The sequence below is a fragment of the Lacerta agilis genome, chromosome 7, assembly GCF_009819535.1.
Source record: "Lacerta agilis isolate rLacAgi1 chromosome 7, rLacAgi1.pri, whole genome shotgun sequence".
NCBI classification, from domain to species: Eukaryota; Metazoa; Chordata; class Lepidosauria; order Squamata; family Lacertidae; genus Lacerta; species Lacerta agilis.
In genome coordinates, this window is record NC_046318.1 from 7,801,908 (window position 1) to 7,828,032 (window position 26,125).

Below are 26,125 nucleotides of genomic sequence, written 5' to 3' on the forward strand. Positions count from 1 at the left end.
AGATGGAGGGCACAAGGAGAAGGGGACGACAAAGGATGAGATGGTTGGACAGTGTTCTCGAAGCTACTAACATGAGTTTGGCCAAACTGCGAGAGGCAGTGAAGGATAGGCGTGCCTGGCGTGCTCTGGTCCATGGGGTCACGAAGGGTCGGACACGACTGAACGACTGAACAACAACAACAACTGCCAGCCTTCCCCCATTTCCTGGGAACTGCAGTTTAGTTCAGGTACCAAGAATTCTAAAACATTTCTCTCACACTGACTCTCATAAACAAACAGCCTACAATCCTAAAGCTCCTTTGGAAGAAGGAATGATTATTAAGCTAATGTGCTGCCACTTCTGATCTTTCTGCCTTGAGAAAGACAGAAAATTAAAGGGAAGAATAAAGAGGTTGGGTTGAAGCATAAATCAAACCCAGTCCCATGGTTTCAGGTCGAGGTGAAAGGTGGGTCCTAATTCTAAACAGTTTGGAAACTACTGCAGCAGAGCTATTTGTCAGGATGGAGGGTCCTGCATTTACTAACCAGAAGTCAGCATACGAAGCCCACTGTCAATACTTCCTCCTAGGGGACCTCCTTTTTCCTTGCAATTTGGAGGTGCCCATCCTGGATCACAGTGGCAGTTTCTTTTGTTGTTGCAAATCTGAAGGGGAGGAGGAATAGCAAACATTTACTCCTTGCTTACGTGCTTTATCTTAAAAAGAAAAAAAAGGTTTAAGAAAACTTTATTCTTATCATTATTGCCTGAGTAGGGCCTAAGTTCTAGTCTAAAATAAAATTAAGGGTAAAGCAGTAGTAGTAGTAGTAGTAGCAGCAGCAGCAGCGGGACGCAGGTGGCGCTGTGGTCTAAACCACAAAGCCTAGTGCTTGCCAATCAGAAGGTTGGCGGTTCGAATCCCCGTGACGGGGTGAGCTCCCGTTGCTCGGTCTCTGCTCTTGCCAACCTAGCAGTTCGAAAGCACATCAAAGTGCAAGTAGATAAATAGGTACCGCTCAGGCGGGAAGGTAAACGACGTTTCTGTGCGCTGCTCTGGTTCGCCAGAAACGGCTTAGTCATGCTGGCCACATGACCCGGAAGCTGTACGCCGGCTCCCTCGGCCAGTCAAGCAAGATGAGCACTGCAACCCCAGAGTCGTTCACGACTGGACCTAACGGTCAGGGGTCCCTTTACCTTTGTAGTAGTAGTGGTAATAATAATAATAATAATAATAATAATAATAATAATAATAATAATAATTCCATTATTTGTACCCCACCCATTTGACTGGTTTGCCCCAGCCGGAGGCTTTTCTGTTAGGAATGGTAGGGGAAGAGGTTAAAAAAACAGATCAAAAACTATTCATGTATGCAACTACGGGGGCGAGACTGTTATTAGAGCAAGTTTGGAAGTCACAACTAATCCCAACAGTGGAGCAATGGCAACAGAAAATAACAGTATGCGGAAATAGCAAGATTAACAGCGAAAATCAGGCAACAGGGAGATGAAACACTTCTAAAAGAATGGGGAAAGTTTATGGAATATATAAGAAGGATATGTTGAATATGTAAACTTTGTGATAAACCTGGTGGATGGAATATAATAAAATACATTATATTGGAATTGTAAAAGAAGTTGTAATATGTAAATTATAGCTGTATATGTGGTAAAGATATAAAGATGTATATTATTTGATTAATGTTAGAAGTCTAGAAGAAAGAGAAAGGAAAGGTATGAAATTCCACTTTTTAAAGAAGACAGAAGAAGAAGAAGAAGATTGGAAGTCCACACTGAGTGGAGGGAGGTGAGGGGGAGTTGTTTGGAATTCTATGTGGTTGTTTCTTTTTATGATTTTTCCTTTTAGCCTCCCCCCCCCCCTTTTCTCTGTTTTGTTATGTGTGTTGTTGAAATAATTAAATCAAAAAATCAAAAAGAACTCCACCATCTCAATCTCTTGCATATGTACAGCCAACTTCAGGCACACAAGAAAACCCCAAATAGTTTCTGAGGGAAAACACCACCACCTCCTTTTTATAGCAGAAACAGTAACATGAAAAATATAAAATTTGTTTTACTTACTCCATGCCCAAAACACATTTTTGTAGGATCACAATCGTATTTCAGGACCTCATACCTTTCACATACTTGTTTGATACAAACCTTAAAAAAAATCAATAGCATTTTTTCAGTTCTCAGAAGAGTTGTTGACCTGCAACAGACCTTTTGTGTTCACCAGAAGGCATCTATGAGTGCTTCCAGACAGGTGTTTACTGTGTATGTAAGATTATTCCATTGTATGAAAAAGTCATCTGCATCAAAGTGCTAGTCTGTATTTTCCCCTCCTCCATTCATCCAGATCTACCCTTTTTACAGGAATGACTGCTCCACACATCAAATGGGGGGGGGGGGTTGACGTTTGCTTGGTTGGGCGCAGCCCCCTGGATCCCAGAGCGGCTCCTGTTAGTTCGGAGCTGGTTTCACCTTCCCCAGGCTGGATACCTGTGGTCTCCGCCTACCTCAGCCAGCGCCCAATCCCGCCTGGGGGAGGCATTGCCAGGGGATTGGCCAGGTAAGGGGAGGGACTACCCAGCCCACACAATAGGTGTAGCTTACCTGGGAAACGGCAGTCGGGCTCCAGAGCTTCTCCCACCCTCCACTCCCTCAATTAACTCTTAATTTTGCAGGTTAACCTCTTCTCCACAGGTACGCAGGCGCTGCTATGTCAAGGCCGCTGTTGAAGGGCCGGAAAGGAATTTCCCTGCATTGGCAGGTTTCGCCTTTCCTGTAGCAAAACATCACAACTTTGGCGGTTTCAGGCCTTGGGCGGAATCCTTTAGTCATCTTCCTAAATGGGGGGGGGTGCTGGGCTGCTGACCCCATGCCGCCAGTGCAGCTGCGATACCAGGGTTCCCATTAAAGGGGTCTTGGGGGGAGGCATTGACCATATGCCAAGAGGTTGTCATTGCTCTCCCCAACCAGTGGCGGCAAACGGTGGGCGGGCTCTCTGCTTGAACATATGTTCTCCAGAGCCAGCCCAATCCCCACACTTTCTGGATAACCCTGAAGTTCCCCAGATCCCCGGCTGGGGGCTGGGAAGGATAAACGCCCAATGCCTGAGCCAAGGTCTCCCTACATCTGAATCTTAATAAAGTTGTGGCCAATTTTAATCCCCTAGCACGTTGTCTTGTGTCATTATTCCGCTCAGGTTTCGCCTGGGGTTTGGGGGACTCCGCCTGTCCACGCAATGGACACATTATCATGGGAGGTTGGGGGCAAGATTAACCATAATGCCCAGCTTTCATCCCATCCTCTTGTAAACCACGGATGATGCCTAAAAACCTTTTCCTCTTCCTGTCTCCTCCACCTCCTATGAAAGTCAGAGGGCAGGTAATGATGCCTGCAGGCAGATTAAGGAGTGAGAGGCAAGTGGCTGCTGGGGGAGTACAAGCTTGGGGAGAGGGGATAGTGGTCATGTCTGGAGCAGCTATTTTCTCACTTGCTTCCCCTTTTGCAATCGGTCGTAGTAGCAACTCTCGCTTGGTTTCAGTCTGGTGCAAGAGGAAAAGGAAGAACACCATGGCAGTAGGGGCACTCCTAATGGGCATATGGAGAGCCCCCAGAAACCCTGCAGCTAGCCCTGCATCACCCCCAACTGAAAGGAAGCCAAACATGCAAATACATGAAGGCCAGGGACAAAGAACCCTTTCAGGCCAAAGACAGTGTGTCCCCCCCCCTCCAAGGGCCATATGCTCAAGTGGATGGAACAAGAGAGGTGACAGAAGCCGGCCATGCAAGTCTGTGGCCGTGCTGCGTGGGTTCGCATGCACACCCCTCTCTCCCTCTTCCACCCAGGCAAGCAAGAGGTGTCAGCACTGCTCAGGGAGTTGTTGCAGCCAAGCAACGGCAATCCAGGAGGGCACAGGGCAAGGCCAGAGAGGGGTGAGATTTGTGGATGGGGCATGGCCTGAAGAGACAGAAAAGTCTGCAGGGCTGCATTAACCCCCCTGGCCTTGAGCCCCCCCCCCCCCCCGCTTTAGGCACTTTATGAACAAACAACATCTAACTGCATTTGCTGATTTCCATCTCTGCTTCTCCCATCACTCCCAGCCCATCATACCTGTCTCCTCATAGCTGAAATTTAGATTTTAAGTTCTTCAGGCACGAGACCAGTGGTCCTCCTTTTGCTTATGCTGCTCTTTAGGACACCATATGCACTGGCGACAACATTTAAGTAACAGTAATAGTCATGCTGTGTCCGAATGTATTCCTTACCCTTTTAGTTCCACATTTTGTACCCTCTTTCACCAGCATTGGGTCCGGAAAGCCGTCTGGTTGTTGAAGGTCCAGAGATATACAAAGGGTATCTTGGAATGGAATGTACAGAACTGGAACGTCCATGTCAACATAAGGCTTTCTGGTCGGATAGATGCAAATTAACTTTCCACATTTGATATCCCTATCAGAGGCATTTGGAGAAAAGAACACATTTGCAAAGAGTTGGGGATTATGTATTGGAAATATCTGTGTTTTTTTTTACCTTCAAAGTATCAGATTTGACAACTGAAGTATGTTTTTGAACATGTTACCTAAAAATGCATGCTTTTCATTACACAGATGACAAGTGGTAGGGGCTGTCATTCCTCAACCGTTGAAACATCTGACATCAAAGATTACTGCCCAACAGTTTGTGCCCAACGAATATATTTTGGTATGTCTTAATTTGTTGTTGTTGTTGTTGTTGTATGGTTTTGCTGTATTGATTTTCTTATGTGAACCACTTTATAATCATTTTGGTGAAAGGCAATCTACAATTAATTAATTAATTAATTAATCCTTACTCTCAGTCCATTTTTCTTTTGTTTTGTGTCCTCTATTTTTTAAATTAGTTTTTATTAAAGATTTTATTGTGTATCAAACAGACAGACAAAAGTACATATAGTGTCTCCATTTTCAATTCATAGTTTTTTTTCACAGTTCGTTAACATTTGGTACTAGAAGCATATATGATTGGGGGGAAAGAGAGAGAGGAAAGGGGAGAGAGATATTGATCTTTTGTTCTGTTGTGTAGTATTTGTGCAGGGTTTTTATGTCAGCATCGTGTGGGTAGGTCCTCGTGTGGGTCATGTGGCCAGCATGACTAAACTGCTTCTGGTGCAATGGGACACCGTGACAAGTGGCAGAGTGAGTGCACAGAAACACCGTTTAGCTTCCTGCCACAGTGGCGCCTATTTATCTACTTGCACTGGCATACTTTCGAACTGCTAGGTTGGCAGAAGCTAGGACGGAGCAACAGGAGCTCATCTCATCATGCGGATTTGAACCGCCAACCCTTCTGATCAGCAAACCCAAGAGGCTCAGTGATTTAGACCACAGTGCCACCCACGCCCCTTGTTACAGCACCAGAGACAGAGCATGGTGTGCAACTTGCTTCAACAAGGCTTGGAAAAGAGGTGGATTTAGGGCAGCGCAACTGGTTGCCCCACCCAGGTCACAGGAGTCAAGGGTGCACCTTCCTGCCTCCTTCCCAAAGCTTTGTAAGCACTTGCCCAGCTTTCCCAAAGCTCGGTGCCTCCCTTCCCCAGCTTTTGGAAGGCAGCTTTGGGGGGGGGGGAACATGTCACATTTGGGCCTCACACAGGGCACCATATTACCAAGATCCACCCCTGCTTAGAAGTGAACTGAGGGCTTGTAAACCTCTGTCTTGAGGCTCTGCACCCTTTGGGAAACTAGAATCTCTCAAAGGGCCTGAAAATAGACACTTCTTCAGTGCTCCATGACCTCCCATCTGGTGTGCTCCTTGCACCATTGGACTGACAGTGTGGGAGACACTGTGTTACTTGGTCTTGGGGGGAAAGATGCCCATGACAATCCTGGCTCCAGCACCATGGGCCTTGATGCTGTAGGATGTGGTTCACCAGACACATGGCTGTCAACCACAGTTTAGTGGGACTGACCACCAGCATCAGGATCAGGGTCAGAAACCCAGTGCTGTCCCTCAGCTAGTGACACAGGAGCCTCCAACTGGGTGTCCTAGTCCCTGTGGGAGGGTCATGACAGCCCACTCCACCTGGCTACCTTGATACTTCATCAACAGTAAAAACATGCACCATACAATAGAAGATGCCCAAGCCGTCATCCCACAAACATCCTGCCAGTTTCTTCTGTTTCCTAATCACATACCGAAAAGAACAAGTCTTGAATCCCTTTCTTATGTCAATCCCACAGTGTCCAAATCTATCTGTCTCACCATTAATTTCTTCATAACATGCTTGCGGAGCACCTTTTGACTCTATAAATATTAAAAGGATTTTGATTAGAAGGACTAAAATGAAACATTTAATAGTTTTCTTTTAGCAATGCTCTTAACAGATACTTTCAAAAGTGTAAAAACAAATCAATCTGATGCATAAAGTCTGATATATTGGATTTGCCTCCACAAATAATAAATTTGTTAGCATTGAAGGTGCTGCAAGACTCTTTGTTTTCACTGAAGCAGAATTATTTAGTTATTTAAAATATTTTCTACATGCAGCACATAGTTAAAGAATGCAGATCACTGCAACATGTGGTGAAGGCCACCAACTTAGATGGATTTAGAAGGGGATTAGCAAAATTATGAATGGTAGGTCTATAAATACCGGTAGCTACTAGCTATGACAGCTCTATATACAGTATAACCTCCTGTAGAAAGAGGCAGAAGGAGCAGTAGAGCTACTTGTAGGCTTCCTATAGGCATCTCGTTGGCTACGGTGAGAACAGAATCTTGACTAGAGTAGGCAGGCCTTTCCCCATTCAGCAGGATTCCCCATAAAGGCATTTGATGAAGGGCTTCACCAAAACAACATAACTGAACAGGTTGGCATGGTAACTAACAACAGTTTGGCTTGTGCCTAAGTACAGTTAGGTAGCTAGTAGAGTGATTTTAAAGTTGGCATAAAATGCATAAACCTGGTCATACCAGTCAGAATTCTGGTGGCCATCTTCTGCACTTAAGGAAGAAAAAGCATGCCTTGGCAACCAGCCATATTGGGGACTAGTTGCAAACGTGGAAGGCAGCACAACTAATGAATGAAGCTTGACTACCCTACGTTCTCCTACAAATGGACCTTGAGCTTGTTTGGAGGTTCTAGCAGGGGAGCGCAGCTATCGTATACCCATCTATCTGGGATGGTCGTCCTCTTCCACCGAGCGCGCAGCTTCGGGAGGGACGCACATGGAGCGGTGAGGGAGGAAGGGGACACCCGCCTAGCCAGCCAGATCAGCCGAATCAACCCTGGCGATCAATGGGGTGACAGATGTCGCAGCCAGATCGCCCTCACATCCGAACTAATGCCATGGGCTTCCCCCTCCAGCCAGCTCAGGTGAAAGGACAGGTGTGTCAGGAGATCCCACCCCCCAAAAAACAGGGTGTGGGGGGAGTAGTAGGGAGATGGTTTCATCTGCCAAGCAGAAATGCTTGCATTGTTGATTGAGCAATCTAAATACTGTGACGCTGAATTCTGCTCAGAGTCCAAGAGAAACCCAGGACTCATTGGACGGGCAAACTGGTATAAAAGCTGAGGAAAGCTCATGGTGTAGATGTGAGTGGGCATGCACTCACAATTTGGTTACAGAAGGAAGCTGTTTGTTTGTTTGCTTGCTTGCTTGCTTGATTGTTGTTTTTAAGGGTAAATATTTCATTTTGTTTTTAAAAGAAGCAAAAGCCAAGTTGTCTCACTTACTTTCACCGAAAATATCCTGACACTGTAGATCAGCCGACTGACAGGATCCACCATAACAATAGCCAGAATCAGAGGCACAGCTATAGCCATTCTGGGCATAAACATTGCTTGGGCACAACGCCGAACTGCCATTGCAGTACTCAGGGAAATCGCAGACACTATCTATAGCTGCTCTACAGATTGTGTTTCTTGGCTTAAACTAGGTGAAAAGGAAAAAGAAGAAGGAAAGTATCAAGAGCATTTTTTTTATGGAGGATAGTCAAAACAAAATAATATAAAAAATTCCTTCCAGTAGCACCTGGAACATCTCTCAACCTACTGGGGAACAACCACCACCCTCCAAACACATTAATGAACAGAACATTGACCACCAACCACCACCGAAAAATGTTACACTAAAAGGGACTCCACATGGACCCCTCCTGATGGATGCAATACCACACTAGATCTGTACATCGATTGCTTCCGCCGCAGAATCCAAACGGATGTGACCAGAAAACACCACCGCTTACAACAAAATCTAAACCATGCTGAAAGGAGAGCCATAGATAATCTCAGGAACAACCCAGACATTATAATTAAAGAGGTGGACAAGGGTGGAGCTGTCGTCATCATGAGCAAAACTGATTACATCCAGGAGGCTCACAGACAACTTTCCAATACCACCTTTTACATAAAACTGGACTCAGACCCCACAGAAGAATACAAAAAAGAACTGAACAAGATTGTTAAGGAGCTACCCCCACACATCCAAGAACAGATCCTCACGAACACACCAGCAGAACCTCAACCTGGAACTTTCTATCTACCTAAAATACACAAACCAGGAAATCCAGGACGCCTCATCATCTCAGGTATCGGCACCATTACAGTGGGGGTTTCTGGTTATATGGACTCTTGTTCTGAAACCATATGCCATCAGTGCTCCCAGCTACGTACGTGACACCACAGATTTTCTGAGAAAAATATAATCTTTGAATAATCTTCCTAACAATACTATTCTAGTCACTATGGATGTGGAATCGCTGTATACCAACATCCCACACAACGATGGTTTACAAGCTATAAGGAACACCATTTCAGATAAAACCACAGCGGACTTTGCTACCAAACTCTGTCATTTTGTCCTTACCCACAACAAACAATTTCAGTGCCAGGATCACACACGCTGCATGGCACCCACAGCCCCAGGCACCCACAGTCACGGGGCCAAGCTGGCACTCCTGCCTTAGAAAGACCTTATTTTCCACCCAGATGCTTACAACATTTTATGTAGATACCACAGTGAACAGGTAGCTGCAAATTGAACAATGAAATAATATTTTGAGATCAGCCCATTTTTTTGCAAGCACGAAGGATGGAAAATTCGAGCATAAGGAAAGAAGGAAGGTAAGAGAGGAAAAAAGGAAAAAGGAAGGTAAGCAAAGGAGGACATATGTGACAATTAGATCCAACTGTAAGATAAAAGGTAAAGGACCCCTGGATGGTGAAATCCAGTTAAAGGTGACTATGGGGTGCAACACTCATCTTGCTTCAGACCAAGGGAGCTGGCGTTTGTCCACATCCAGCTTTCCAGGTCATGCGGCCAGCCGGACTAAACCGCCTCTGGCTCAACGAGACACCGTGATGGAAGCCAGAGGGCACGGAAACATCGCTTACCTTCCCGCCACAGCGGTACTTATTTATCTACTTGCACTGGTGTGCTTTTGAACTGCTAGCTTGGCAGGAGCTGGGACAGAGCAATGGGAGCAACAAGGCTTTGATGAAGAATCCCCTGGGAAACAGACTGTGGGACTATCTTCCTGATCCATTCTTATTCTTATTCTTAGTAGTAGTATATCCTGCCTCTTCACTAGACATTAGTGAAGCCCTGCCTTGGGCTAAGCAGAAAAGGTACAAGAGTCTCTTCTGCCTGAAGGCTAGATGAGTTGCCGCTGAAGGTATAATTCTGAGTGCAGTGAGCCGTCTTTGATCAATAACTGCATTCCCTGTTGTGGCTGCAGCATTTGGGGCATTTGTTGTGAATTGCTATATTTTTAGCCTGGTGGCCATGTGCATTGCTTTGCAATCAATAAAACCGTGTCTCCTTTTTGTGATTTGGATTTCTCCTACATGGTCTGCAGAACTCTGGTAAACCTTCACATTCACATGTGTCAGTGCTTACATCGTTGCTGAGATCCCGGGATTCTTTCCCTACCCTTGAACAACACCCGCATTTAATGCTGATATGGAAATCCTCAAAAGTGGCTGTCAGGGAGCCAAGCATGGCTCGGGAAGAGAGAGGGGAGAGCATAGAGGAAAGAGCAGGGAGAGAAAGTTGGGAGTCTGCCAGTCAGGGGGAGGAGGGTAGATATAGAGAGCAATTACCGATAATTACGACAGATACGTCCACGTCACCCAGCCCCCCTCTGCAGACGTCTCAGGAAGAAAGAGAAAGCACTCACGCTGTCAGTAGCAGACAGGGGAGGGAACAAAGGGGGAGAAAGAGGTTCAGACATCATTTAAGGGCGACCCGTAACTTCCTCTGTTGGAAAAGGCGCGAGGATTCTAGTCCGGAAGTCTGTTAGCTCGGAGTGCAGTCATGATTTATCACTCTGTAATTACCAATGTCTAATAAACAGCTTTTAAAGCTCAACGCTTGAGCCGGCCGTTACTCACAGCAACATCAAAGGCAAGAGGGTGTGCTTGTTCCTTTGTGGTTGGCTGTGTTGATCTTTGGTTTTTTGTGTGAGCGAGCAACAGAGAACCAACACAAACGACGCTGACACCAAATTCTACATACACTAAGGAAAATAGAAACATCACCCCACCCTCCCCCCATCCCACCCACCTCCTTCCCCCTTCTCTGCCTAATGTCTCAACAACTAAAATTGATCTGTAAAAATGTTACATGGAAAAATGCGAGAGACATTTTGTAAACCAAGAAAATCTTTAATAAAAAAAAAAAAAAAAGGCAAGAGGGGCCGTGACAGTGGCATTCCATCTTTAAAGGAAATTCTTCCTTGATCTGATTGCAGTTCAAAGTTAATTAGCATCTTACATCAGGCTGCAAATGGTTGTAACCAACTAAGTTCTACTCACAGTAGACCCACTGAATTTAATGAAACTAAACTTGCTATGTCCATTAACTTTGATGGGTCAGCTTTGTGTAGGATGAAGATTGGCTGCAACACAGAGGTTACAGAGATAAAATTCAGAGGAAGTGGTAGTGTTGACTCAAACAAACTAAGGCGAATGTGTGGCCAAGGCAGTGAAGAGAGTACTTTAGCATCTTACCTGACAATTTTCACAGCACAATTCATTGCTGCACACTGCTCCACGGAGAAATGTGCATGAGCTAGTACAACATTTACTGTACTTACATTCCTGAAAACAAAAATCATACAGCTTTTTGTTTGGGGTCAGTAAAGAATTTAGACAGTGAAAAAAAATATGAAATAAAAGCTGAAGCTCCAAAGCTTAAGGCCAACAGGGCACTCTATTGTTTTATCATTTTTCGTAAGCTGCTTTGGGGGGTTGTTGTTTTACAATCAAGCAGTGTATAAATTTTATTGAATAAATGTAAAGGTTTATACATGGAAACTGCCCAAATCTTTTCTGCTACATTATGCTTTTTTACACAGAGGGATTTCAAAAGACAGGAAAGGACAAGAGGGAAAGGTTGTTTTTAAATTTCAAAAGCTGTGCTAGAAGAGAATGCGACAAGTATTTTTCCAATTTTAACACATCAGGAGCAGACAGAAACAACCAGAAGGGCCGTAGCTCAGTGCTAGAGCATCGGTTTTAGGTAAATGCAGAAGGTCCCAGGTAGGACTGGGAGAGAATACTGCCTGAAACCCTGGAGAGTCACTTGGTTTAAGTCAGCTGCCAGTTTTCCGAAAGGGGAGTTTGCAGCAGCCCTGGAGGCTTCCCAGAGCAAAAGTGGAAGGCAGGCAGAGCTAGGTGGGAGTTATTCTAAATGTCTGCTTCTCTGTTTATTTTAAATAATCAACCCCAAACCCCTGGAACAGGCCAAAATACACATTCAAATGAACAAACCTGGAAAACAATTAGGAGGTACTGACCTCTTCAGAGCCACAGTCACACTTCTCTCCAAGTTCCAGAATACCATTCCCACATAGCGCTTTGCTTCTGGCACTTCGCTTCTTATAAAACAATTTTAAATTAGGTCGATTGGAGAGACAGTGGGCTCCCCTGAATTTAATGAAATATTGGAAGTCTTCAATGCTGCAGCTGCTAAAAGCTTTAATTCCACTTGCAAGTCTGAAACATAGTAAGATGAACCTGATATTATTATACGGCAAGCACACATACACACTCAACACATTTTTTTTAAATAAAAAAAAATGTCAGGGTACTGCCCTCGCCTCAGCGCAGAGTGGTGTCGGGGCATTCTGGGTATCGCGAGCCCCCGCCCCACCTTTTCTCCAACTCTTCTTCTTCTAGTGGGGAAGGCAGCGGTCCCTCTAGTGGGGAGGGAGAGCAGGAGCAGGGAAGTGCGGACCAGGGCTCTGCCAGGGTAGGAGAGCCATCGCACCGAGCAGGCACAGGGGGAGACGCACCTCTTCCGTCTCCCCACTTGCGCAGAGGGGGGAGGCGCAGGGATGGTAGGAGGGGGTTCCGCATCCTGCGGCTTTTATGCTGGGCAAAGAACCGGAAGGAGTCATTCCCGGACTCTGGCGAAGGATGAGACAGACGTGAACTTTTATGCTCTGCACTGTAAATATCTGCAGAATAAAGAACTGAGAAAAGAAGTGACGGAGTCTGCTTGGTTACTCATGAGCAACAACTGAGAACCTTACAAAAAATAAAAACAAGAGCCCCTTCCTTCTTATGCATGCTGAATGGAGTGCTGCCAGGTGCAGGAGGAGGCCAGGCCAGTCTCTGAAACCTGGAAGGTGACCTGAGCAACCTTTTTTTCCACCCCCCAAAAATAAAAAAATTAACATTTTTATGGAGTTTTCAATAAGTTTTGTTACAGTCTGCATCGTTGCAGACACAGCTCCGAGGCATCATATTGAATCACTATAAAAAGGTAGGATCCAGTTTTTAAAAATGAGTATTTATTTTGTCCTACTTTCAGCTGGTCAACATCCACACCATAGATTTAAAGCATATGACCTCCCCCAATTAATCTGGGAATTGTAGTATACCCCTCACAGAGCTACACTTCACAACCAAAAAGTATTGTTTCCATGATTCTTGGAGGGAAGCCATGTATTGTAAATGTCATTTGTGGGTGTTTTGCAATTATTGAAAGAATGCAAAAGAACCTGAAAGAACTTGCTGTCTAGAGGCAAAAGGAGAAATGAGTGCACAACCTCTTTAAAACCATCTCCAATTATCTTGAGGCAGGAAATAGCATAGGTCTCCGGTATTAAACAAGGTTTACACTTTCTACTTACTGGATTTCCCCCAGTTACATTTGGTACAAAATGGTAACAGCAGGTACCAAATCTATCAATAGCAGTGGAAGATTTTTGGCTCTTCAAAGTTTGCTAGTGCACAAGCCCTATTTATACACAGGTATAGCAGAACCTCACCCCAGGAGTGGCAGGAGTGGGTAACATCAGACCCACAGGCATAATTAGGCTTTCCTGACCTCTGAATTTGTCCCAGAAGTTGAGGGGAAGTTTTTAGTGTGTGGTGTTGCATTGTGCTTTTGCTATATTTTGTTGGGAGTCGTCCAGAGTGACCGGGGCAACCAAGTCAGATGGACAGCATATAAACAAACAGGAGACAAGCCTGTTCCTGTTCTTTGATAGTAAACTGCAGAAGAGAAGCCACCATTTCTGTTATCTCCAATCTCAGTACAGTGCTGGGATAGGAGATGAGCTCTGCTGCTGCCTTCCACTATCAAAAGTGCAAGCAGAGGCTTATTTCCAGTTCTAACCATAGCTGTCAAGTTTCGGATTTGAAAATAAGGGATCAGCAGCCTCACCTATCCCGGGGACAGTCCCATGGCAGTGGTGGGTGGAGCCAGAAGCAAAAGTGGGTGGCACTGGTGTGAACGCACACAGTAGGCTTACTGTATTTTGGAAAAGCTGCCTTGGGCTACGACGCCTGTAAGCGCAGGAAATGGCTCCCACTTGCTTTGAGGAGGTGAGGTCTTCCCAGTCCCTGGCCAGGGGGGGGGGGGAGAGGAGCTGCTTCCTTTGAAAAAACGGGAAATTAAAGGGATATAAAAAATAAGGGATAGCAGCGGGAAACTGCTTGAAATAAGGGAGATTCCCGGGGAAAACGGGATACTTGACAGCACTGGTTCTAACACTGTAGGACTACCTATGAGCTGCTCAGTGCAAGTCATAGTACTTACACTGCTTCCATGTTCATTATGCAGACGAAGCCTCCTGGGCACTTGCACTCTTTGCCGTTGTCATATTCCATCCCCAGGGTAAGGCCCAGCAATTGGGCCAGAATGACGGAGAATGGCTCTTTGGTCATGGACTTCTGATACTAGAAGGAAGAGGGGAAACTGGAATCAGGAGTCAGATCATTCCACTCCATTAGGGGTGACTAAATGCGAGCACAATTCAAAGTGTTGGTGCCGACCTTTAAAGCCCTAAACGGCCTTGGACCAGTATATCTGAAGGAGCGTCTCCACCCCCATCGATATACCCGGACACTGAGGTCCAGCGCCGAGGGCCTTCTGGCGGTTCCCTCATTACGAGAAGCCAAGCTACAGGGAACCAGACAGAGGGCCTTCTCGGTAGTGGCACCCGCCCTGTGGAATACCCTCCCACCAGATGTCAAAGAGAACAACAACTACCAGACTTTTAGAAGACATCTTAAGGCAGCCCTGTTTAGGGAAGCTTGTAATGTCTGATGAATTATTGTATTTTAATACTTTGTTGGAAGCAGCCCAGAGTGACTGGGGAAGCCCAGCCAGATGGGCGGGGTATAAATAAATTATTATTATTATTATTATTATTATTATTATTATTATTACAACAAGTCTCTTGGGACCATATTTTAGGAGCTTCTCAGTATTTAAGCTCATTTTGTAGAACCTAAGATCATATTGTGCTTTGCTCTAAAGACAAGGAAGTTGAATAGCCATCCCTGTTCATGCCCTAAGGGTGTGTCTGCAGAGCATGTTCAATCTAAATACACCCAAGTGCATGAAAGGTCCAACAAGTGCCAGCAACTGCTCATCCCATGCCTAGAAAGTCCAAGTGGTTCCCCCCTTGCCTTGCACCCATACGTCAATCTGGAGAAAACCCAAGTTGCTGTTTACTCCGACTGAGTGCTAAAGAGCGCTTTTCCCCAGGGGAAAGCAGTGGTAGGAGAGGAAGTGTGGAAAAGCCCTGCGGTGGGGACACCTGGCATGACTGCAACCTGGAAAAGGGAACACCACAGACATTGAAGGGTTTGCTGTTGTGTTTTATTGGCTGATTGGACCATGCTGCCTTGGGGGCACAAGTGTGCTGTTGAAGGGCAATAAACAAAGGTTATGTAATAAGCAATGTTAAATTATACGATGGGTTTTAGAATAATTGGCATTACTTTTCAAGGTAGCAGGTGAACACCAGAGGCTTAAAAGGAGCAGCAGACCAGGAAGAGTGCTTATTTTATAGCCACTCTGCAGCCTCCCCAGATTCTCACACTTGAATTAAAAGCCCAGATCAGATAGTGTGGGCAGACTGAGAGGATGGAGGGGCACTGGATAAATGCTTAAGGGAAAGAAAAAGACACCTTGCAATGTTAAGATAAACTCAACAGACACCCACTGAAACAGTAACAAAATTCTAAAGCAGCCTGAGAATGAGGCAAAGAAATAATAATGGAAGGCTCTTTCACAGGAAAAGAAAACTTTCCAGAAACTGGAGGACAGCACTAATAATAATAATAATAATAATAGTAAAAAATGTATATCCCACCCATCTGGCTGGGTTTCCCCAGCCACTCTGGGTGGCTCCCAACATAATTAAAAGCACAATAAAACATCAGACATTAAAAACTTCCCTAAACAGTGCTGCCTTCAGATGTCTTCCAAAAGTCAGATAGTTGTTTATTTCCTTGACATCTGTTAGGATTTCCTACACATGAGTAGGACCCTGGCAAAGACACATGCCTGTCTGGCATGTTCCCTCCCTCCTGGGCGATCGTTCGGGAGCTTCAAAAGCTTTCTTCAGCCCGAACATCACAGCAACTAATGCCAAAAAACATTAGCACGCTTACAGATCCGCAGAGTGCGCTCAGTTGCATAACAGAACTCAGCAACTCAGCATCTTGGCTAATCTACTTTTATTTACATATAAACACACACGGAGCACTGCGACATGGCTCCCTCTCTCTCTAGCATCAGACAGCAAAGAGAAAGAACAAAGGACAATAGTCCCACTTCACGGAACACGGTAACACAAACATCCTGTCTCCGTCACTTTCTGTAGAATGAAAACACATCTGTAGACACGGGGAATGAATCTCCAACAGGGAGGGCATTCCACAGGGTGGGTGCCACTACCGACGAGGCCTCTGCCTGGTTCCCTGTAACCTCGCTTCTCGCAGGGAGGGAACCGCCAGAAGGCCCTCGGTGCATCACATCCTATGCTTTGCTGTGGCGACATGGGCAAGGTGTTCACTGATGCAGACATGGCTTGCAGAAGAGCAAGTTGGGCTGTCAACAGGAGTGTGGCCAGGGATTGCAGGAGCACATTCTGTCCAGTCTGCCAGCATATGGTTCTGCTGGTGTACTAGGAGAGCTTTCCTAGCATTTCTGAAATGCCAGGGGTTTGTTTAGTGTGCACTTGGACACAGTATTAGGCAGCTGGAAAGATGATAATGTGCAGTTTCAAAAAATGGGGGGGGGGGAGAGATGTTAAGCATATGCACTTATTACACACTTAAATGACAGGCAATGTCAGGGACAGCGATGTACACAAATTATGTAAGGGCAGGATGGACTCCGTTTCTGTCAAATCCTAAAGCCACTCTGCCAGCACGACTGCAGTACAGGATTATATCCTAAACTACTGAATGCAGCTCATCCAAGAATTGCACTGGAAATCAAATACCGGTACCCCAAAGCATGTGACTTATACTTACAGCAGGAACAGGGAACCTGTAGCCCTCCAGATGTTGCTATTACTAATCTAATCTTATCTATCCATCCCTTAATGGCAAAATAGGCTTTGCAGTGGTTTACAATGTCTAAAAGCAGTCACACAAACATAACAGTATAAACACCCATAATTAAGATATGCAACAAAACAATCTCAACAACAGCAATTAAAACAGGGGGCTTAAGTTGAGAAACAGGTTCCTCTTCAAAAGCTGGCAGAATGCCAATGCCAATTGGGCCTCTCAGGTTTCCGTAGGGCATTCTTGGATACCAGCTTCCACAACCCCCAACCAACAAAGACAATGGTCTAGGAACATGGGAGCTGCAGTCCCACCCCTGCAATACCTAAATCCAAGACAGGCAATATACACAGTTTAGCCAAGAAAGTTCAGCGATGCTGTACCAGAGCAACTCCTGTAGTCCCACAACATCTGAAGGGTCACAGGTTACCCACCCCTGCAATAGCTAAATCCAAGACAGGAAACATACACACTTTAGCTAAGGAAGTTCAGCGATACTGTACCAGAGCAACTGCTGCATCATAATTCCGGAGGCACATCTTCCCCATGAATCCTGCTCCTACATAATTAGGGTTCTCCCTGTAACTAAAACACAAAAGGAGATGGTGGGCCATACACTTTGCAGTAGCCAAAGGGGTTGTGTCTTCAGAAGAAATGGCAAAATCTTCACATAATCAAGAAGCTGTGGAGAACATTACATACACAGTGGCTTTCCCAGGTCTTGTTACCACAGCTGGTCCCTTCCACCATCATTTACCCACAATCCCAGGTGAGCAACCTGCTATTTAGCTCTAACATATGCTGGAATCTTTCAGTAGAAGGGACACCTTTCCTGGCAGGAGACACTGAGCTGTGCTTCTATGCTTGCTGTCCACTGGTTGCGGCTTTCTGTAGCTACCACTCAATCAGTGTGAGTTTTTAAATTAAGTTTAGAATTAGATGCATGGTGAAGCAAGAGTAGGAGGGATCTGCTCATTACTACCATGACACCATTTTCTTGTGCAGTTTCTGTCTTGCATCTATGACAGGTGCTTGCCAACTTGGTGCTGTCCAGTTGTTTGGGATTACAACTCTCATCAGCCACAGAATAATAATGACAGAAACTGTATTCCAAAACATCTGGAGGGCACCAGGTTGGCAAAGTCTCTGTCTCTCACATACCCTTCTGTTGGGAGTTTTCTCTTAGATGTCTTAAATTGGCTTCTCCTTGGATCCATCTATAACGTGAACGTAACATCCTACAGTTGTCCAAAGATGCATTTGATTTCTCTTCCATATGCTGTCCCACATCAAGAGCATTTAACGTGGCACAACTATTATCTGATATGTAGACATTTTTCATCACATCTTCATCCAAGGAACTCAGGCAACTCTGTGACAAAAAATGCTTCATAAGGAAGGGCATGATATAAATATTGTGCTGGATTCAACTAACTGGTCCAAACTTGTGCAAAGACTTAAATTAGCACAATGGAGCTTTCTCCCCTCTCCCCTATGCCCTCTAATTCAGTGTTTTTCAACCACTGTTCCGCGGCACACTAGTGTGCCGCGAGATGTTGCCTGGTGTGCCGTGGGAAAAATTGTGTTTATTTGATTCCTATTCAAGAGAATTACTTTATATATAGTCAATATAGGCACAGAGTTAATTTTTTTAACATTTTCTAATGGTGGTGTGCCTCGTGATTTTTTTCATGAAACAAGTGTGCCTTTGCCAAAAAAGGTTGAAAAACACTGCTCTAATTGACTGGGGCAGGGGAGTAGCAAGGGGTGGACCGCCCCATGTTCCATAATGGAGGGGATGACAAATTATCAAGGAACAATTACTGCCCTATTAGGGCAGTTCATAAAAAACTTTTTAAAAAAAAAAAAAAATGCCTGCTCCAAAGGTCTTATCCTACTATACTAGGGATTATATAGCTATATATGAAATTTCATGCATATCGGTTAATATCTTGACCCTCCTCCACCAAAATAGCTGTTCACTTGGCTGTTTTCCTAGGTTGTGAAGGCTGAAATTTCCTAGCATGCCCCACATCATGACATCATAGTGCAGGGTGTGAGCTCCAGCAGTGAGGTGACTGGATCCCTCCCACCCGAACTCCACACTTTCTTCCACCCTCTGCCCAAACTCCACACTCTCTATTCCACCTGCCCCTGCATTTTGTGGGTGCCCAGCCCCTTTATGTGAAACCTTATGGGTGCTTGGGCACCCAGAACCCTAGGGAGATAGTGCCTATGTTAGTGAGTCACTATCTCTCAGTGTAGATGAGTATGCATGCTATAGCAATATTAGAGTGCTTTATATGAGAAAATATATCTCCTTACACTAACAAAAGTGCCAGATCATGAGGCCGTAGAACAAGATATGAATTTTTCCAACGTACAAAATTTCGTAGTAACACATCGGGCTCTCCTGATGTTGAGATTTTATTATGGTCCGTCCAGAACTCCAAAGAAGATAGAACAACTGTAATGTTAAGGCTAGAAAACATCTGAAAAGATGGAAAGAATGCAAGCTCAAATAAAGGCAGGGCGAAATACATGTTCAGCTGTTCCATCTTAATTTTTGACAAATTCGTCATAAATATTTGGGTGATTGTAAGTAAGAGCCTGGTCCTAATTTGTGCCAGGGCTCACCACTTTCCCATTACACGTGCAAGAATCCAGGGGCTCAGGGCTGGTGTGCCCATGAGGCAAACGAGGGGGTGGCCTCAGGGAGGCAGCCTCCAGACAGCTGGGAGGGGCACCACAGTGCACACATTGCGACACACACACTGTCTGGGTGCATGTCGATGGTGGGCAGTGAGTAGCAACTACTGTGACAAATAGAATCAGTCACCCACATCCTGGTATCAGATACAGTAATTCAATCTAATCTTATTAATCTGTAGGTTGTTAGTAGGGAGCCATTCAGACAAATGTAAGGTAGCTGCCTTGGGGGGATAAAATGGAGATAGTAGCCAGGTTTCGGCAACATGAAATGAGAATTCATGAATGTTATACGACATGTAACTTAAGTGTTAGATGCAGGTTTCTGATGAGTGTTTTTTTTTTTTTTGTACTGAACCCTGCTGGAATCTTGTACATATGCCGATTATTATTATTATTATTATTATTATTATTATTATTATTATTATTATTATTATTATTTCTACCCGCCCATCTGGCTGGGTTTCAACAGAACATTAAAAACAGAATAAAACTTCAAACATTAAAAACTTCCCTAAACAGGGCTGCCTTCAGGTGTCTTCTAAAAGTCAGATAGCTGTTTATTTCCTTAGCATCTGATGGGAGGGCATTCCACAGGGCGGGTGCCACTACCGAGAAGGCCCTCTGCCTGGTTCCCTGTAATCTCACTTCTCGCAGCAAGGGAACCGCCAGAAGGCCCTCAGCGCTGGACCTCAGTGTCCGGGCTGAACAATGGGGGTGGAGACGCTCCTTCAGGTATACTGGGCCGGAGCCATTTAGGGCTTTAAAAGTCAGCACCAACACTTTGAATTGTGCTCGGAAACGTACTGGGAGCCAATGTAGGTCTTTCAGGACTGGTGTTATATGGTCTCGGCAGCTACTCAATAAAGGTTTGAGAATGAGAATGAGACTTTTGGACTGCATGCACATATAGATCCTTGGGCTCAAATGCTGTCCCCCTCCCCATTCCTCTTTTAGCGTGTCCACTTAAGGTTTTAAACTAACCAGAGACTTCTGAACTGGGGAGGTTGGTTAGTTTGAACTATGGTTTGTTAACAAGTCAAGATCCCATACCAAAGTTTGATCCTGGTTTGTTTCAACAAACGGTACTTTTAACTAAAAAGAGTTCCTCCACCCCACCTCACCCTGACCCCAGTTCAGACATAAAAGAAACTCTAGTTAGTTTTAAATAGGAAGCAAGTAGCTTCTGGTCTCATGGCTGTGCCGGAAGAGGGAAGGGGATTAAGGAGTGTGTGAACCCAAGGTTCACTGCTACTAGTGTGAAGTGTTAGGGGTAGCCAGTGTGGTGCCCTCCAGACATTTTTGAACTCCCATTCTCTTAAACCATTGGTCATGCTGGCTGGGACAGATGTGAGCTGTGATCTAACAACTGCTGGAGGACATCATGTTGGGCACCTCTGTGCTAAACTGTGTGTTGGCATCATCTGTCGAGAGAGACAATGGAGTGCGCCTCCAGGGGTGATGTCAAACCGCTGTGTTAGCAGCACTTAACTGACCTCCCTGAGACTCAAGCTTGGGCAGTGTGTCTGGAGGTCCTGGGCTGCCCATATGACAAGATCCCCTTCTCGGCCTCACTGATGTGGTCCAAAGAAAAGCAGAGCAAGGCGTCTGGCACCAGCTTGGCTGCAGGAGTTGCTGGAAGGAGGCATAGAGGTGCCATCCAACTGTCTTAGGGATTCCACTCTGCATTTGTGTAGCGTTTATTCCTTAGCCTTTTCTTCTCCCAAAGATATGCCACAAGGCAGCAGAGGTTTAGGACCAGAGTTTTCCTTCTTCCCAGGTTGATGAGCCCCATCTGCCCCCAACTTCCCTCTACAACACATGCAGAAACTGCCTTCATGACTGTTGGACCCACTCTTAGTCTCGTCTGCTCAATCTGCTGGAGCCTGTCTTTGCAGGGGAAGTCCCTAACTCACCAAGGGGTTGAGACCCATTAGCTACCCTCACCTGGTTTAGCTGGCCAGCCAAAGCCAAAGCCGTCCCTGGGGTGTGGCCACTGTTGTATGCTGACAGCTTCTAGGAACCACAGGTGAGAGGTGAGTGCAGGGTGGCAACCAAAGTGGACAGACTACTCCAGAAGGAGCATGGTGTATCCCCCACCAGAGGTACTACCCCTCTCCTAACACTCCATACACCCGTGTTAAACTATGGTTTAACATTATGTCCTAAAAGGGTCAGACATGCCAATCTTGTCTTCTACTGTAGGGTAAGTAACACTGAAACCATGCATGCTATTTAAGTTAGTTACAACCAAGTGGTGTCTCGATTTAAATGGAATGTAATCGATACTAATTTAGCTGGATCAAGACCCTAATTGTCTGACATAACAGAACATAATGATCAGTGTTGGCCATTTATTTATTTGCATGCATTATTTATATGCTCCCTTTCCAAGATGAACATTTTATGTAACATTGTAATGTTGAAATAAGATCACAAGCCATGACCTCATGAGTGTGCATGTATTCCTATCATCCAATACAATACAATTACGTTGCCAGAGCAGATGCTTGCAAGACAAGGCTGTTAAGAGTGGTAGCCAAGTGAAAACATACAAGTGGCTCTTGTTAGTACAAAAGAAAAACAAAAATGGCAGTTACTTACACTGTTGACAAAACCAATAAGCTGTGCTATGCTGTCAGTTACAATTTCTTTGCTTCCACCCAAAAAGTTGAACTGGAGAGAAAAACAGTTGCGTGCATCATAGCAAAAATAAACAATAAAACAGACAATAGTTATGGTAGACTGCCAGTGTTGGCAACAGAACACTGGGTCATATTCAACTTGGTCTGAGAGCGGAACTAAACGTTGGGCTGCCATACATGACAAAGAGATGTGAAGTGCTTTGAATGCACTTAGAGCTTGCCTTTCAGTGCATGTGTATCTGTAGGATAGCAGTGAATCAATGAGATGGTCTTCAGAGTCCTCAACAACCTCCTGTAATGTTTGAATTGCAGTCTACTGCTAATATGCTAAGTGAGTATAAGGTGTTACCTCATTTTATACTCAGATTAGATTGAGAGAAATGGCTAGGCCAAATTGACCCTATATGCCAAATCTCACCATCTAAGAACAACACTCTACCCACACCAGTAGTTTCCAACCTGCGTGCCATGGCACCCTGGGGTGCCTAAAAGATGGGCAGGGGTGCCGAAGGCAACACTGGCCTCTGTCCCTCTTTCCTTCCTTCCCTCCCTCGGCTGATGCCCTCTTGCGTCTCTGCCTCCCAAAGGAGGAGCTGTTTGTTGCCGCAACCCTGGCTACAAGCTCCACAGGTGAATGGTGCATCTGAGGCTGGCCAGGGGAAGCTGGTTGCCAGGAACTGAGGCAGCCTCGGAGTAAGCAAGCAAGTGGGTGAGGGAGCCCAGCCAGCCAGTCCACTAGCCCTTACTGTTGAGAATGGACAAATAAATAGGAAGCCAGGCAGGCAGGTGCCATGCTGGCCTTTCTTGTGCTTGCTGTGTGCAATGCCTTCCTAGGAGCTGAGTGCCCAGTGCAAAAGGGAGCCTTTTCAACCTGCAGGCCCGGCGCCAACCACAGCAGCCTCCCAAGGTGAGTAAGGTGCTGGCTTCACATTCACCTTTGAAAAATATGAAACTAAACTGACAATATCATAATATCACGGTTTCTTCAAGGTCTGGACTTTTCATCAAATCAGAACAAAGAAAGAAAACATAACTCAGCTATTCACAGTGCCTCAGACTCCCATCCTTCCAATACAGCTAATCAAGACCTTGAAGTCCAGACCTTGAAGAAACCGTCAGTGAAACGGGAAGTTTGAAGCTAGCCACCCGTCGGGAGAACACACCCACATGTTGGAGGGATTCTGAATAACCTTCCCCAACATTGTGAGGATGGACCTACGCGTCTGATAGACATTTGCTATACCATCTTCATCATTATATTGAACATTATATGGCACTTGGTATTTTTGCACTTTGAAATTGCACTTTGTACTAGCACTTTGATGATTTAAAGCATATATAGGTTTGCCTCTGATGAAATATTTATAAATGCCCTTTGCATTATGATATTGTCAGTTTAGTTTCATATTTATGCAATTCTTCCAGTGATAATACACGGTTTTGTATTTTTTCTGAGGTACAGATACCGTGACTGTCTGTTGTTGTTTTCACGTTCACCTTTGGCTGATGTCCATTGGGCCGCTAAGGCTGGGGGCATCCTCTTCCCAGGGCCTCTTTGGGGTGGTTCAGAGACCAGGGGCAGTGGCAGCAGCTACCTGGAAGACTCCCAAGAGGAGGCGGCTGAGGGAATACTCCACAAGGGAGGGCGTTTGAAAAGGGGTGAGAGGCTGCAGGCAAGGGGTGACATAACTTGGCTTCTGAGGCTTGGAGTGTGTTTCCCCACAGGACAGCCACAGAAAGAATGCAGAAAGGAGCATGGACTCAAAAAGGTTGAAAACCTCTGCACAACACCATGCTGGTTCAATGAATTGCCCTTGTAAACATTCTAAGAAGTTGTATTTCTCATGGTCAGTAACTTACCAAACCCTTATCCAAAACGATATATATTTCTATGTATCTGTGTACTTTAGTGACATCTGACAGTGGCTGAGGAAAGACAAAATAAATCACATTTAGTAATTTTTTTTGTATTTTGGTCCCTGGGGCTTTTATAATGCAAAATGGGTTAATGTTAGCAGCAGATTATTAGAACCAAGCCTGCATCAAGCAGCCCCACTGGGGAAAAAAATCACTTAAAAAGCTGTGCATTTGTCCAGTTCACCTAACAGTGGTTCTCACTTTCCAATTTATTCATCTACAGAAAATCTCTCCAGTACTGTATAGGCGCCAATGCACTCAAGTCCCATTGCTGTCTAAGGGTTTCAGCAGAGGAGTGTGGATAATGTTTAAAAAATCCAAAGCAGCATGGGGAAAATATGCACAGCTGTGCACAGAAAGTTATTTTGGTATGGTTTAGCCTTAGGGCTTGATGTTTGGAGGCAAGCAGGTATTGGTCAAGACATGAAGCTGAGAGTGAAGCAAGAGGGCCATCAAGTCAACCTGATGGTATTATTGTTTCTTGCATTTATTCACCATTTAATAGATAAAATGTCATAAGGTGTCAAAAAAAGGATACAAGTACAGAAGTTTAAAACAAATATCAGAAAGAAAAATAAACTAGAAGTGTTCATTCTGCAATACTATAGAAAGGATAAATCCTATGCCACACTACTAGCCTAAGAGATGAACACCACAACCGGCTATACGATATGACCCCAATTAGGGATCAAATGCTTAGGTGAACAGGAACATTTTCCCCTGGCACCTAAAAGTTGAAAATGGTGGTGCCATGTGCACCTCCCTGAAGACAGCATTCCACAACTGGGGAGTCACCAGTGAAAAGTCCCATTTTCAGGTTGCCACCATCCGCACTACCCTGAGAGAGGGCCCACTAAGAAGGGCCTCGGGTGAGAAACACAGGCAGGTGGCTCAGGATGGCCCCACTCTGCTCCATTGGGGATGGAATCATTCCGGCGGCATCAGCACTGAGGGCTGGGCTGGCACCCCTCCGCCCAGTATGCGTGCACCCTCCCCGCACCTGGCACATGCACACACACACCCCGGACGCCAGCAACCGATGCTATGCCACTGCCTTTTTCTGTTCTTTTTGTTACATTTTTAAAAAATTATTCTCCATATCCTGTGTACAGGTACATCAGAGACATCCACTGCAGGTAAGTTCTACAATGAGCATACTGTACAAAGGAAAATAAACATTTTCCCACCCTAGTAGCTATTGTCTATTTATTGCATCTATATATATAAATGTTCGAGATGGGTCGTTTGATGTAGCCGCAATGCTCCGTAACCACTTGACCGATTCTCTTTGAATTTGGACACAACATTCCATGGGTATGTGGGAGTGATCTTGTGCACCTGGATTGCAAATATACCACACCTTTCATAGGTAGAAATATGTAAAAAATATGTAAATGTAAAAATGTAAAAAATATGTATATGTTAAAAAAAAAATTACATCAAAAAAATTTATCCCCTGCAGTGGACGTTTGAAGGTATAGCACAGTGAACCCGTTTCTAGCCCCTCCTCCTCTTTTTCGACCGGCACTGCCAGCAGCCAATAGAAAGACAGATCGCTCTAAGACACTGTTCAACCCGCGCGGACCTGCAAAGCACCGTCTGCCATTCCCGACCTCATGTTGCCCATGCGCAGAGTCGAGGTGCGCAAACCGCAAACCAGTAAGCCCCCGTCCACAAGTTGCTCCCTACCCTTGCCCACCTACACAGGCAGCGACTTTTACACAGAGCAAGCTTATTGTGTCCCCACCACCCGCTGTGAAGAACCGAGGGCCGAAAACAAAACTTTACCCCATTCCCACTTTGTGCCGCTTCCTCTATCGCCTCCAGTGAGAGCCAGTGTGGTGTAGTGGTTAAGAGCGGTAGACTCGTTATCTGGGGAACCGGGTTCGCGTCTCCACTCCTCCACATGCAGCTGCTGGGTGACCTTGGGCTAGTCACACTTCTCTGAAGTCTCTCAGCCCCACTCACCTCACAGAGTGTTTGTTGTGGGGGAGGAAGGGAAAGGAGAATGTTAGCCGCTTTGAGACTCCTTCGGGTAGTGAAAAGAGGGATATCAAATCCAAACTCTTCTT

General features: G+C 45.3%; 1 protein-coding gene across 1 annotated transcript in view; it reads right to left on the bottom strand.

Annotated features, from left to right (window-relative positions):
* LOC117049552 (disintegrin and metalloproteinase domain-containing protein 2-like) overlaps positions 1–26,125 on the bottom strand; it is a 42,549-nt gene that overhangs the window by 6,288 nt on the left and 10,136 nt on the right. The window contains exons 7-18 of the mRNA XM_033154312.1: positions 23,997–24,062; positions 22,096–22,167; positions 19,108–19,274; positions 17,286–17,367; positions 14,015–14,154; positions 11,763–11,961; positions 10,975–11,064; positions 7,699–7,897; positions 6,158–6,266; positions 4,250–4,433; positions 2,057–2,137; positions 526–643 (exon numbers count right to left, since the gene is read on the bottom strand). Of these exons, the coding sequence (XP_033010203.1) occupies positions 526–643; positions 2,057–2,137; positions 4,250–4,433; positions 6,158–6,266; positions 7,699–7,897; positions 10,975–11,064; positions 11,763–11,961; positions 14,015–14,154; positions 17,286–17,367; positions 19,108–19,274; positions 22,096–22,167; positions 23,997–24,062 (1,507 nt within the window). The remainder of the gene's footprint in view (positions 1–525; positions 644–2,056; positions 2,138–4,249; positions 4,434–6,157; positions 6,267–7,698; positions 7,898–10,974; positions 11,065–11,762; positions 11,962–14,014; positions 14,155–17,285; positions 17,368–19,107; positions 19,275–22,095; positions 22,168–23,996; positions 24,063–26,125) is intronic.